The sequence below is a fragment of the Plasmodium yoelii genome, assembly GCF_900002385.2.
Source record: "Plasmodium yoelii strain 17X genome assembly, chromosome: 12".
In the NCBI taxonomy this organism is placed as follows: Eukaryota; Apicomplexa; class Aconoidasida; order Haemosporida; family Plasmodiidae; genus Plasmodium; species Plasmodium yoelii.
The window spans coordinates 869,747-884,303 of NC_036184.2; the positions used below are offsets into that span (position 1 = coordinate 869,747).

Sequence of the window (14,557 nt, forward strand, 5' to 3'; positions counted from 1 at the left end):
GTTGAAAAATGTGGATAGCACACCTTTTACATAGTTTGATTTTTATTCGTGGTGTTAAGAAATCGATATTTAAAAAATCGTGAAATGCATAAGAATAATGGTTAATAAATTTTATGTCATAACAATGCGTTATAAATTATAAAATTATAAAATTAGAAAAATGATGAAAGGCAATAAACACGAAAAATTGCATTTTTACTGCATTTTCATTGCATTATTATTACATGTTTGTTACATTTTTGTGTGTGACTACGAGCAAAAAGAACAAAAAATATATATATTCTCCTATTTGCACGTTTTATTTTCATTAATTTTTTAATTAATAAATTCCTTGAAAAAGTCAAAGAATTCCATAACGTCGAATTTCGAGTCATTCTGGATATATAAGTTGCACTATATATCTATAAGTATATTGTGTATAAATATATATAAACATAATTCCTAGTTAATCAATTATATGTGTTCGCGTGTTTAATTTGGTGAAATTATATATAGTAATTTAACAAAAAAAAATGTACAAATATGCATATATATGTATGTATATATTTTTTGTGTATTAATATATTATGCTTTAATTAATTTATACTCCAATATAATGTCAATAGCTTAAAAAAATTAAGTATAATGGGAAAAAAGAAAAAAATTGATGATAAATAAAAAAAGTATTGTATATGTGGGGTAAGTTGGTAATATTGTGTACAAATAAATTTTGCATTGAAGCCGCAATGTGTATATATATGTGCTCATCATTATGATGTAGTATACTGCAAATTAAGTATAGATGGATGGATCTATTTCGTTAGGGATCGGTTGAATTTCAGTTCCTAGTTCTAATTCTATTTTATATAAATTAAAACGGTCTTCATATGTAATTAAATTAATGGCTAACCCTAAGTGACCATATCTTCCTGATCTACCAATTCTATGTAGATAAGTTTCTGAATTTTTAGGAAAATCAAAATTAATTACTACATTAACAGATTGAATGTCGATACCTCTTGTAAAAAGATCTGAGGAAACTAAACATCGGCAAGCACCATTTCTAAAATCATGAAAAACACGATTTCGATGTGTTTGCGACATTCTTGCATGTATATAAAAAGAGCTATAACCTAATTCTGTAATTTTTTTTGCTAACAGTTCAACTCTTGTTATACTGTTACAAAATATTATAGCTTGATTAATTTGTAATTTAGCAAATAAAGTATTTAAACAATGTACTTTTTGCCTCTCTTTAACAAACGCATAATATTGGGTAATACCTTTTAATGTTAATTCATCCATTAAATTTATTTCATGAGCATCTGATAAGTAAATTTGTCTAAATTCTTTAACAGTAACTGGAAAGGTAGCTGAATACATTAATATCTGTTTTTCTTTTGGTAAAAATTTCATTAATTCTTCTACTATAGGCTGGAATTCAGGGGACAATAATTTATCTGCTTCATCCATTACCATTATATGACATCCTGATAAATTTGCAACATCTTTATTTGCTAAATCTAAGATTCTTCCAGGGGTTCCACATAAAATATGAACGGCATTATAAAGTCTCATAATATCTTCTCTTAATGAAGTACCACCAGTTGTTACCATACATTGAATTTTCATATGTTTTCCTAATTCTTTTATCATAGCAGATGTTTGTAGTGCTAATTCCCTTGTGGGAACTAATATTAAACCTATGAATGAAAGGAAATGTCAATAAACATTTTTGAGTGAACATAGATGAATATATACGTATACATATGTATATAAGGAAAAGAAAATAAACACTGGGCTGGGGATTTCTATATGTAAAAAATTTCTACAAATTACTAGCATGCATACACTATATGTAAATGTATATTATATGTATTCCTTTACTGATTTTTTGAATAGTTTTACCTTGAATGAAATTTTTATGAGTATTGCATTTTTCTAGTAACGGAATAGCAAATGCGGCGGTTTTTCCTGTCCCATTTTTTGCTCGAGCTAAAATATTTTTTCCAGCCAAAGCCACAGGAATACTTTCCTCTTGTATTGGAGATGGTTTTTCATAACCTTTTTCAAAAATACCCATCAAAAGCTCTCTTTTCAAAAAGTAATCCTCAAATTCATTTCCTTTGGTTTTTGTCACATCTTCTGTTTTATATCGAGGATCTTTTAATGGCTCCAATATTTTTTTTTTCCAAGCTTCATCAAATATGACATTGTCTTCTATTTTATTTAAATTATTTGAATTATTCAAAGCATTGGTATTAGCATTTGAAGCGACACAATTAGTTTTATAACTCATCTTGCTGTATATATAATATATATATACATGCAAATACACACACAAGTGTTATATATATTGCAGTTTAATTTTATATTTATATAAGAATTTTAAAATGAAACGTGTGGATAGTATATATATATGTATATATAGAATAACTGTTTATCTCATTTGTTGAAAAAGGAAATAGTAGAAAAAAATATGAAAAACATGGAGAGGGTATATACATATATGGATTATATATATGCAACGTATTGAGATAAAAGAATTATGCCGTAAAAAAGAGTATTATAAAATTAACAGCGTAATAAAAGAAATATATGAATAGAATATGGAAAGGAATTATAAACGTTATAATAAAGAAAAATAACTCAATATGAATTAAAGAATGAAAGCAAAAAAATAATAATAATAATAATAAACTACATACAAATAAAAAAAAGGAACAAAATGGAATAAATAAATAAAAATATATATAATAAATAAAGATATCAGAGACTAAATAACAATATAAAGCCTAAACAGGATATATTTTCTGTATATTAGAAGGTAAAAAACTTAAAGATACAAAAAAAATGATATTATAAGTTAAGAAAGAGTTGGATAAAAATTAAAAAAATATAAAAGGGTGGAATGAAAAAAAAATATTATACATGCATAACGAGTTTTATGTGTACAGATAGTAAATATATGTATACATAAAAAAATAAATTAGATATATACATTTATTTTTTTTAAATAACACTATTCAAATAAATAATAAAAAAAAGGATGAGTTATATTAATTCTTTAAACCTAGATTTTGAAAAAAATATCATGCGGTAATTATAATATATAATGTATATACAGATAATACATAAATATATAATCCCATATAATTAATATATATTTTGGGGGATTGTACATATGCGTGTAATATACTAATGACTCGTTTGAACTATTTTAAATTTTGGCTATTCAATGCAAAACAATAATTTCAAAAAAAAAAGAAAGTGAATACATACACCTAAATATATTCCTTTTAAATTATAAACAATTACAAAACAAAAGGATCGTATTGCTGTAATATAAAATGGCATAAAAAGAATAATAAATAAATAATGTTTCTATAAAATATGTGTAAACAATAATCATAGATAAAATGATAAATATATTAAATATTTAAATATTGTAAAAAATTGTTAAAATGAAAGTTTTTTTTTACAAGAATTTATCATATCGGCATTTAAAAAGTATTAATGCACAAATATAGTAAATAAATCACTATAAATTTATATATTACATGATTGGCAAATATATTTATGTATAATGTACATACATTCATATAAATTTTAAAAAGAGAAAGGAACTATAACGTATGTAGATTTGAGGATTCATATATAAATAGAAAATTTTACAATTAAAAAAAAAGATACTTTGGTTTACTGCTAAAAGGCTTGAAAAAGCATAACAATATTTATAAGGAATGTAAGGAAAAATATATGAAATAGAAGAAAGGAAAAACCAAAGAATAATAAAAAAAAACGAATGAGTTATAAATAGGCAAACTATGCTTAAGAAAATGTATTCACATATATATAATTTATTATATGAATGTGTGTGTGCATGTGTAAAAATATATACTTATGGATATGTAGCTCTTCAATATATGGGATAAAAAAAAACATTTGATAACATTAATAATGAATTTATAATTGTAGTAAATATAAGAAAAAAAAAATATATATATATATATATTGAATGAAAACAAATATAAATACAATATAATAAAAATTTTGCATAACTATTCCAAGGGTGAAAAAATATGTATATACATACACATATTATATAAACTCAACACTAAAATAACTATTACAAAGAATATAACAATGTTATTGATTTAGTATGATAGAGGGTATAATAGTAAAATATAAAACTTTATTTATTGAAATATCTCATGAAAAATATATTACACAATTTAAATATTCTTACAAAACATTATTTATTTATAACTAAGAAAAGAATAAAACATAGCGATTATAAATATACGCTATACATATGCATATTGTATATTTAATGCATCCTTTTCTTCATATAAATATTTAAACGGCATTTTAAGTAAAATATATATATTATGCATTTATTATATCTATATTTGTGGTTTCAAATACGATATTTCAATTATTTTCCTTATATATAAAATAAGTACGTTAAATATAATAAAAAAGTTAAAATACTTCAATGACACATTTATGGGTCTATTATTAATTGATCATAAGTACTCTTTATCTCAATAAGCAGTTATATTTAATTATTCTATGAATTTGTGCTACTATTTTTTTGCTTTGATTTAATGTTTTACCCTTTTATGAAGTTCGTGGAAATATTAATATAATTCAAGTATAATTTTAAGTTGGAGATAAAAAATATATGTGTGTGTAAAATAAGGCATATACACTAGGGCTAATATTTAATCAATACAATTTATTATATGCATATGTATAATATTTAATACATTAGGATAAGGGAAAACAAATAAATAAATATATAAATAAAATAATTCATTGGCTTTTATAGTATACTCCACTATTCTAAATAAAAATTATTAGTTTGTGTAAAAAAAATACATAAAGTTATTAAAATATTGTAATATTTAAGCTATCTGATAAGTTTGAATATTTCATTTTATGACTTTTCTCTTTAGTGAAAATAAAATTAATGTGTGATAAAATAATATTGTCAAAATTAAAAGTATGTCTTTTATTATATAAATGTATAATATATAACCGTATTATATTTTAATATGAAATATAGGCAATGTGAATTTTTTTATGTATCGATATGCATGTGTGTAATGTAAAAAAATGTAAATACATATGCATAAAAATATTCATAAATATTTAAGTATAAATAATTTATTTCCCTCTTCTGCGGTCTTTGCTTCTTTCTTTTTATTTGTATATACACAATAAATGTAAATAAAAGTATAAGTAATAAAGTTATGGAATTTTAGTTCTCTCTATAATTTGTCAAATATATATACAAGTAATAGTCTTTTATATTTGGCTTATTTTAAAACGCACAATTAATAAAATAATAATTACAATGGTGCCTACATACGTTTTCCCGTTTCTGCGCAAGGATTATATTACTTAAACATTTAAAAGATCGGGAAAAAAATTAATCAGCATTGTATGTTAAGTGTGCATAGAAAAAGGAAAATGTTAATGTATTGAGAAACATTCTAACAATATAAAAAAAAAACATAGTTCATGTTTTATTGGTACAATATATAATGTAACACCTAGCCCGAATTATTTATATATATGGATGTGGATACTCATATAAGTAGACACGTTTTTTTTGATCAAATTAAAAAAAATGATAAAGCACATAAGATATTTGAGGTCGATCAAAATGACATATAAGGTGTAATATCTTTCCACAAAAAATCCCCAATATAATTTTTCTTAAAAAATTATTCTAAACAAAAATCAGGAATAGTAATAATGAAATGTAGAAATATATCGTTTAAATTATGACAACAATTACATTTTTAATGATTTAATTTGTTAAGTTTAATTTTATTATTGTATTTTTTTAATGTATCAACATGCATGCACAAACATATGCAATCTCTATACCCTTATACAAATATAGATTATAATACTTATTTTATAAATTGATAATAAATAATAAAAAACATGAAAAAAAAATAATATCATGACATTTCGAATCAAACGATGGTATTATTCCCGTTCAAACGGATTAATAAGAATACTCTTAGTATTTTATAAGTTATTTAAAAAAAAAATGAATGAAATAAACATATTATTATTTTTTATTTGTTAATTTAAAATTTTTCCCATGATTTGAAATGAATTGCTTTAATGTGTGGCGTGCATAATCTTCCATAAGGTACCTAAATTATGATAAAATCAAAAAGAAATACATAGAAAGCAAAATATTACATAATACAAACAAACTAGGAATATGTAAGTGTTATATATTCACCCATTATACATTTTGTTCATAAAAATAGTTGCTTAATAATTATTGTGCAATATTAAAACGAGAAATTTACCCTTGTTCATTATATAATTTCATCAACTCAAAAGGTGTAGAATATACTGTTTTATTTAATTTGTAATCTAAAAAATAAGATATAAAAAACATATATTATAAAAATGGTAATTTAATTATTTTTTTTTTTATTTAGAAATTTCAATGAGAAACTCTTTTATTTTTCTTTATTAAAATTATTTATAACTTAAAATAAGACAGCTCGTCTTGATATCGAATTTTAAGAATAGTTTTACTGCTTTGTTCTGAAAAAAAAAAAAATTATAATAATTAAATATTTAGTCAATTTTCTATAAAGAATAACATATATGTACATGTTTACATATATATATTTATATTTTTTTTATCTTTACATCATTCGTTTCTATTATCATGAAATAGTCTTCAAAATAAAAATATTCCCAAATGTATAATATTATTGATATAGAAAAAAAAGCAGCCTGAAATAACAGAAAAGACGTAATTTATATGTGGGGGGGAAAAAAATAAAAAATTTTATATTCTTCATATTATATTCATAAATACCAGAAATTGTATCATAAGTATTGGCTCATTTTTGTGATTGACAAAAATACAACAATATCCTCCTGTATATGAATTTTCCCATCGAATGTACAAAAGAAAAATATAAATGAGTGAACATATGAATATCTATATAGAGACGTATAAAGGAAGTATAAGATCGGAAATAATAGCATACGAATAATCAAAATGTAATTAACTTTTTTAATTGTATAAATGTTATAAACTTATAAATCAATTTAAAAAAACACATATATATTGTTCGCATAAATTTTATTACCAATAATTATCAGGATTATAGATAATAGAATCCTAATGTTTGAATATTTAACATTTTCATATATATTCAGGTTTCTTATTTCCTTAAAAAAAAAGACATTTATTTCGTTAACCATTAGTCAAGAATCTGTATTATTACCACTTCTATTATTATGTTTTATAATACTTCATTTCACAAACAAATAAAATAGATACTTACCTCACTTAAGTAATCCTGTGTAACTTTTTTAAGCTCATTTTCACTGTATAGATTTTTTACAATGTCTGTAAAATTGGAGGGAAACAAAATATATGCATGTCAACATTTTTTGGATTCATATATTACTATATGCTATCATAGTTATAATTGTACATAAATTAAGATTTTCAATTCACTTATATATGGGTTCTTTTAGTTTATTATTTTTCCTTTTTCTGTTTTATATTCTTACATGTGCTATCTTTATTTTCACTTTGGGGCTTTTTACTAAACATTTTTTTCTATTATTAAATATATTTTATATTAACATAAACTTTTCTTCAAATTCCAACTTTTGTATATTTATATATAACTAATTAATTGCGCAAATGACACTTATATATTTTGACGAGAGTTTTTCACGCAATCATCGTATGTGTATATTATAGATGTGCGTAAAAGGGTTGGGAATGTTATAGGGATAAAATATCTATTTGAAAAAAAAACAGTCATTAATTGGGTATATATATATAATATATATACATGAAATATCTAACAATTTAATAATAATTAAAACAATCGTAAATTGTTTTTAAGAAAAATAAACAATTTTTGTAAGAATAAAGGGTTTAACTATCCTTTGAATTAATAGCATAATTTTATAATAATATAAATATGTATTGTATATATAATATTAAAAATAAAATTATCGAAATATTAATAAAATATATATGTACATATGTGAACAAATATATTGTAAAAAACGTAAAATAGTAAACAAAAAAAAATACAAAAGTTTTTACCTGTAAATTAATTAGTGGGAACTTATACACAATAATAATTTTACGCACAAAAATGAATATATGCATATATATTTAAAACGGATATATATATGCGGCTTTTTTTGTGTTATTTTTTTATCATTGAAAAAAAATGTCTTAATTTTTTTATAATAAATAATTCAGTGAAACTTTAAATCATAAAATGGCAAAACTGTGCGATAATAAATAATAGTATTTTATTTTATCATTACTTATTTAATGCATATTTTTTTATGGTTTTCGAAAATAATTCGTTTTTACTTTATAAAATAATTTTTTTTTTTAATTCTTAATTTTTTTCTTTTACAAAATGAATGTTGATATAGCATTTGATGGAAATGAGTATACATACAGTGGATATTCTAAGAATTCTCTTATAGAAGTAATTTACAAATATAATGAATACGTATACATATATATTATTTTTTTATCTCTTTATTGATTTACTCATCTCCATATATACATATATGTGTACACAGCTAAATAAGAACAAATACATACACTCTGTATATTTGTATCACCACAAGCCATTATTAATTTTACCTAATTATATTACCTTATCATAAATTATAGGATAAAAATTATACCTTAGACTACGATAAATATGTGCATTTTGCTTTTTTTGTATGCTACTATATTTCCCATATAAAAAAAGAAAAATGCTCAGACACAGAGCTTTTAACTTGGTAAGTTTCTTCATAAACAAATAGGAAGTTTATAAATACGAAACTGCTTATTTATGTATGCATATATATATATATGTATATAACATCTTATACCCTTTGCTTTAGCATTATATGATCATTTTATTGCGCTGTAGTATAATTCATCTGTATATTATTATTTCTTTTCATAGGTATTTGAAAACGTTTAAACACGTTGTTATTAACGTAAAATAAATAACCCATATATATATTTGCACATATTTATATATGTGCAGTTGTCCACTTTTTATGTGTTAATGTAGTTGCATAAGTATACATATTGAATATACAGAGCTATATAAAAACTTTTTAGCATATTTCTTTATGTTTTATGCGAATGCTTTCATTTTTTTAGTCCACAAAAAAGGTAAAAAGAACATATTTTAATCTAATTAATAATCTGATTCAAGATAAATGCGTTAAGGTATGAAATGCACAAGCAACAGTATATGATTTAATGCTTTATTTATTATTATTTTTAATTTAAAAATAAAATAATAAGTATGCTACATAAGCCTAGAATAATTTTTATGGAATACATATGATGGCATTATTTTGTAAATTCATTAATATGAGCATGTGACTATATGTCTCTATAAATGCATAAGTATGTATATTCCTATACAATATATAAAACTTTGTATTAATATGGTTTTTAGGTTACTCTGGAAAATAATAAAAGATACCTAACACATAATGACCATTTTATTTTATGGGCATGGAAAAGAAAAGCTTTAATTTATGACAAGGAGCAATTGGATAAATATTAAAATTTTTAAGAAACCCATTCAAACATTTTTTTTGTTATAATATCCCGCATAGCCCTTTTAATTTTAAATAATACCTAGAATTATATCATACAATTTGTTTCTATTATTTTCATGATGATATAAAAACATATATTTTCATTTTTTTTTTTAATTTCAAAAAAATAAATTTAATTTAAAAATATTATTTGTTTAGTTTTTTGGTAAAATGCAAATTTTTGAAATAAAAATGTATATAAGGAACAATTTATATACCAATTTATTACAAACTTATTTTGAAATATAAATGGAATATGCTACAACAAATATGAGAAAAGGAAAATAAACATAACAAACCAAAATGTTGAAACTTTTTTAGATTCTTTATGAACAATTAGTCTTCAATTAGTTGTAACTAATTATAAGAATACCACCATATATATTATGTATGATTAATTTTCAACAATAATAACAAAAACATATAATTTAACACCAATATTGGATAGTATATGAAAAAGTATTTTTTTTTTTTACAATTCATATACACAAAAAATATAACAAAGAAGCTACTTTGTAACGCCAAAATAAAATAAAGTATGTATGAACATCGCACAACTATATTTTTATTTGGTATATTTCAAATTATGTGAGAAACATTGTTTCTGAATTAATAAATTTAATTCCTATGCTTTTTAAAAATTGTTTATCTTCATCTTTTCCATATAAACTTGCTGTTGCATCTTCAATAATATATGTTTCGAATCCCTGTCTAAAAAAACTTAGTGCTGTGTCTTTAACACAATACTCAAATATGAAGCCACATATATATACAGATTTTATATTCTGTTCAACTAAAATCTTTAGTATATTATTGTTAACAGTATCATTTTCAAATATGGTATAACTATCAAAACTTTCATTGTATGCTTTTTTAATAATTATATCATTTATGTTTCTAATTAAATTTTTATGTATTTTACATCCTGGCGTATTCCTAACACAATGAACAGGCCATAAGTCAATTGTTTCGTTTAAGAAATTTATTTTTGTATATTCTTTAATATCTTTTATAGAATTTACACCTTTATATATACATTTAGGTGTTTTTATCTTTTCAATATTTTCCAATACATCTGTTAAAGTATTAATTTTATGATTTTTCAAAAATGAGGAATATTCATAATATTCTGATTGAGTATTTGTATCAATCAAATTTTCTTTTTGATTTTCACATTTATTTTCATAATAAAATATATCATCATTTTTTCTTTTCTTTTCTTTTTTTTTATTTGTTTCGATATTTATTTTATTCGATTCTTTCGATATTTCAGTATTACTTACAGGCAACACATTATAAGAATTGTCATTTATACATTCGTTCATTTTTAAATCTTTTTTTATTTTTACACTATTTTTGGATATTTCCTTATAAATTAACCTGTGTGTTGTGGCAAAAGATATATGTAATTGTGGGTGATAATCAACAGTCAAAATGGTCATAGCAAAATGCGATTTATTGCTAAAATCCCCATTTAACGAGGTCATTTGCACATTTTTTGGATGGTCAGTTTTTATGCAATTATTATTTTTATCCATATTACAGTAATTATTTTTATAATTATTAAGTTGTGTTTTTTTTTTTTCATAATTATTTAGATCGGGTAAATTGCTACAATCGCCGTTTACATTAATTTCTTTATCATTTTCTCCATCCTTTGAATTATGTTCCCTTATGTGTCCATTTATTTTTTTATTTAATAACCCATATTTATTTATCTTACTAAGATTATTTTTATCAAATGGAAAAACTAAAATTTGATCTTTACAATTTTCATCATCTATGTCATTATTACATTTATAATATTTTATAATATTTTCATTTATTAGTATGTTTTTATTCTGTTCCATAACATTTTTGCAGTCCTCAAGTTTTATTAAGTCATTCTCTGTGCAATTATATAAGTTTAATCTTATCCTATTTATTTTATGCAAAACATCCATAAATTCATCTTTAGAGTTAAACGCCCCCTTTGGTAGAAAGTCATTTTGGGCATCAACTATAACCAAGCATTTCATTACTCTCTTTTTTTGTTTTACTTTTAAATATATTTAATTGGTAATTGTATTACATTTATCTATAATATAATTTTTTTTATTTTATAATAATTTCAAAATTCAGTAAATCGATATAATTATTTGCATATTAGGAATTCCTCATTAGAATTGTATTTTTAATTATGTCTGTATATATCCATATGTATAATTTCATAAATTTCATAAATTTTACTATTTTTTTTTAATGTAAACTAATCTTAATTTATTTAGTTTACTATATCTACGTGTATATATTATACATATAGAATTCATGTGTATATTTTTTTTATTTTAATACAACATATTTTCTTGACATAATTGGTGGAAATTATGAAAAAAAGTTAACGAAATAAATAATTAAATAAATAATTAAGTAAATAATGAAATAAATAATTAAATAAATAATTAAATAAATAATGAAATAAATAATGAAAAGAAATATGCCTAAGAATTAATACCAAATTTTATGTCATTTCCACATTTTTTGTCGTTACTTAGCACTCCTTTAATAAAAGCAGAATACGATATTTTAATTTTTCCAAAAACAATCACAATTATCATTAACGATTTTTTTTTAACTATTTCTACATAAAAAGTAATCTATATAAAATTTTATAAATACAAATAAAACTCACAAAAAATGTCTATATGTTATACTATTATAGCTATATATTGATAAAAAAAAAAATATATTTTTTATTCCTATTATAAACATTAAATTTTTTATTGGAAAATTGGTTATAGAGTAAAATATCATGCCTTCTATCCATGCTAAATACTTTTTTTCTATATGCATAAATTATATGAATAACATTCAATACATATAAACATATTATCATTCAATATTTGTATAGCTACATTGTTAATTGTGAGTTTTATATTTTACATATTTAGCATGACTATAGGAAAAAAGAAAAGGTCAACAATTATAAACTTTTTAATTATTTATATTCTTCACTTTTTTAATTTCGAAAACTTTATACTACGTGAAAAAATGGGCCTAAACAAAACATATTTGAAACATAAATGAATGTGTCCCTTCATGTAGCATTATGTATAGAGAAATATTATAATGTTATCTTATATAAGGAGGTTATTAATAAAGTGTATAAGGTAATAATAAAGGAAATCAATACCATATTTAAAACCCTCAATATTTTTTATAATTTTATATAAGATATAAATTTATTTTCCGGTTTTTTCGATAATATATAATTTCTTTAAGAATATCAATAATAGAAACAGATAAAAAATATAGTTCGAAATCGACAAAAATAAATGAAAGTTAAAAAATGTATGGAAAAAAAAAGCAATAAATTATAAATATATCGTGTAAGAATGTATAAGTGTGTATTATGGTGAAAGTAAATGTCGTGAATGATTGTGCAAGCTATTGTAAAGGTTAAAGAAAGGGGAATTTATCTACATATTTTTATTCTCAATTTTTATTTTCTTGGTTTTTCCCTTGAGGCTATATATATGATCACATTTTCAATTGCAGTTATAGCATTGGTTTTCACAATATATATCATACTAGGATGTACACCTTAATTTATGAAAGTTGTTTATAAGCAAATATAATATTTTTATAATAGGAAAAATTGGACGGAATAAAATAAACAAAAATAAGGTAGGGAATAATAATTTACACTTATACAATGCGATTCTATATATTTTATTATATCATTATTTTACCCTTGTAATAAGTTTATAAAATCATGAAACAGAAAGTTATTGAAAATGATGCTATATTTTCACTGTTATTTGTAAAAATTACTATTAAATAAAATTTAGGCGCAAACGAAATTTAGTTTATTTTGCATTCCTATAAAAGCATCCAATTATTGGTGATGTTATAGGGGAACAAAACATGTGTTTTTCATATGATTCAAAATAAACAAGTTTTATATATTGTTTATATACTCAACATAAAGTATATGCTATGGAATTATGAACATATTCGGACTATCGAATTCATTATGGTATGTTACATTCAGCATATAAGGAAACTATAGGCATTATTAGATTGGGATAAATAAATAGCAATAATATCACGGCAAAGTAAATATTCGAATATAAATAATACATATGCATTAATCCTATATATTGAATATATATTCGAGATTAATATTTAATAATATAACAAATCAAAAAAAAACGAATCTCTATATAATTCTGAAGGTAAATTATTTTTTATATGGCATACAAACTACAATTTTATTTTATATATATTATTGTTTATATTCCTTTTAACATAACTTAAAGTGGAAATGATACACACATACGGTAAAAATAAAATAATGACATAATTAAGAAATATTTTGTTATCCTTAACATTATTATATTGAATACTCGTAATTATTATGAATTTATATAAAATATGAATGATCTAAATATATAGGTGTAAGAATAATATTGAGATTTTTTAAATATTTATATCTTTCCCTTTTTAATGTTAAAATATAAAATTTTATGTTTAAAAATAATTAGTTCTTTTATAACGCAAAAATTGAAACCATTGAAATTTTAAAAGGAAAATTGGGAACAATAAATAAAGAAATAAATGGAATATAAAAAAATACCTATATTGATAATATATTACACAAATATGAAAAATATAGTTACATTTAAAAAAAAATTTTGAAAGCATAAAATATTACAACAATAATTTTTATGGATTTTGTCACGTATTTTAAATAATTAATGATTCAATGTTATTGGTACTGTTTATATTTATAAATATTTATTTTTTAAAGGTTTATTATATTACATTGTCATAAATTAATATAACAATGAATTTAATTTTTTATGTTCATTAATTTTAATATTGCACATTGAAATATTCATTATCGAATATGTGAATATTAATTCCCTTTATATTCACCACGCTTCGT

The 14,557-nt window shown here is 21.6% G+C and overlaps 4 protein-coding genes across 4 annotated transcripts; 1 reads left to right on the forward strand and 3 right to left on the reverse strand.

The window, feature by feature from the left end:
- Positions 1–771: 771 nt before the first annotated feature.
- On the reverse strand, positions 772–2,278 carry PY17X_1220900 (ATP-dependent RNA helicase DDX6, putative; the record flags this gene model as incomplete). Its single annotated transcript, XM_022956777.1, has 2 exons — positions 772–1,682; positions 1,888–2,278. 2 exons carry the CDS (start codon positions 2,276–2,278, stop codon positions 772–774), a joined length of 1,302 nt encoding a protein of 433 aa, XP_022812627.1.
- A 3,792-nt stretch (positions 2,279–6,070) lies between these two features.
- PY17X_1221000 (signal peptidase complex subunit 2, putative) lies at positions 6,071–7,594 on the reverse strand (the record flags this gene model as incomplete). Its single annotated transcript, XM_022956778.1, has 8 exons — positions 6,071–6,158; positions 6,321–6,387; positions 6,507–6,564; positions 6,673–6,759; positions 6,845–6,906; positions 7,122–7,203; positions 7,320–7,384; positions 7,552–7,594. The coding sequence occupies 8 exons, from the start codon at positions 7,592–7,594 to the stop codon at positions 6,071–6,073; spliced, it is 552 nt and encodes a 183-aa protein (XP_022812628.1).
- Positions 7,595–8,429: 835 nt separating this feature from the next.
- Positions 8,430–9,593, forward strand: PY17X_1221100 (conserved protein, unknown function; the record flags this gene model as incomplete). The annotated part of the gene is made up of 5 exons (XM_022956779.1): positions 8,430–8,501; positions 8,693–8,805; positions 8,976–9,009; positions 9,179–9,247; positions 9,483–9,593. 5 exons carry the CDS (start codon positions 8,430–8,432, stop codon positions 9,591–9,593), a joined length of 399 nt encoding a protein of 132 aa, XP_022812629.1.
- Positions 9,594–10,211: 618 nt separating this feature from the next.
- PY17X_1221200 (uncharacterized protein) lies at positions 10,212–11,645 on the reverse strand (the record flags this gene model as incomplete). Its single annotated transcript, XM_720611.2, has 1 exon — positions 10,212–11,645. The coding sequence occupies one exon, from the start codon at positions 11,643–11,645 to the stop codon at positions 10,212–10,214; it is 1,434 nt and encodes a 477-aa protein (XP_725704.2).
- Between the last annotated feature and the right edge of the window lie 2,912 nt (positions 11,646–14,557).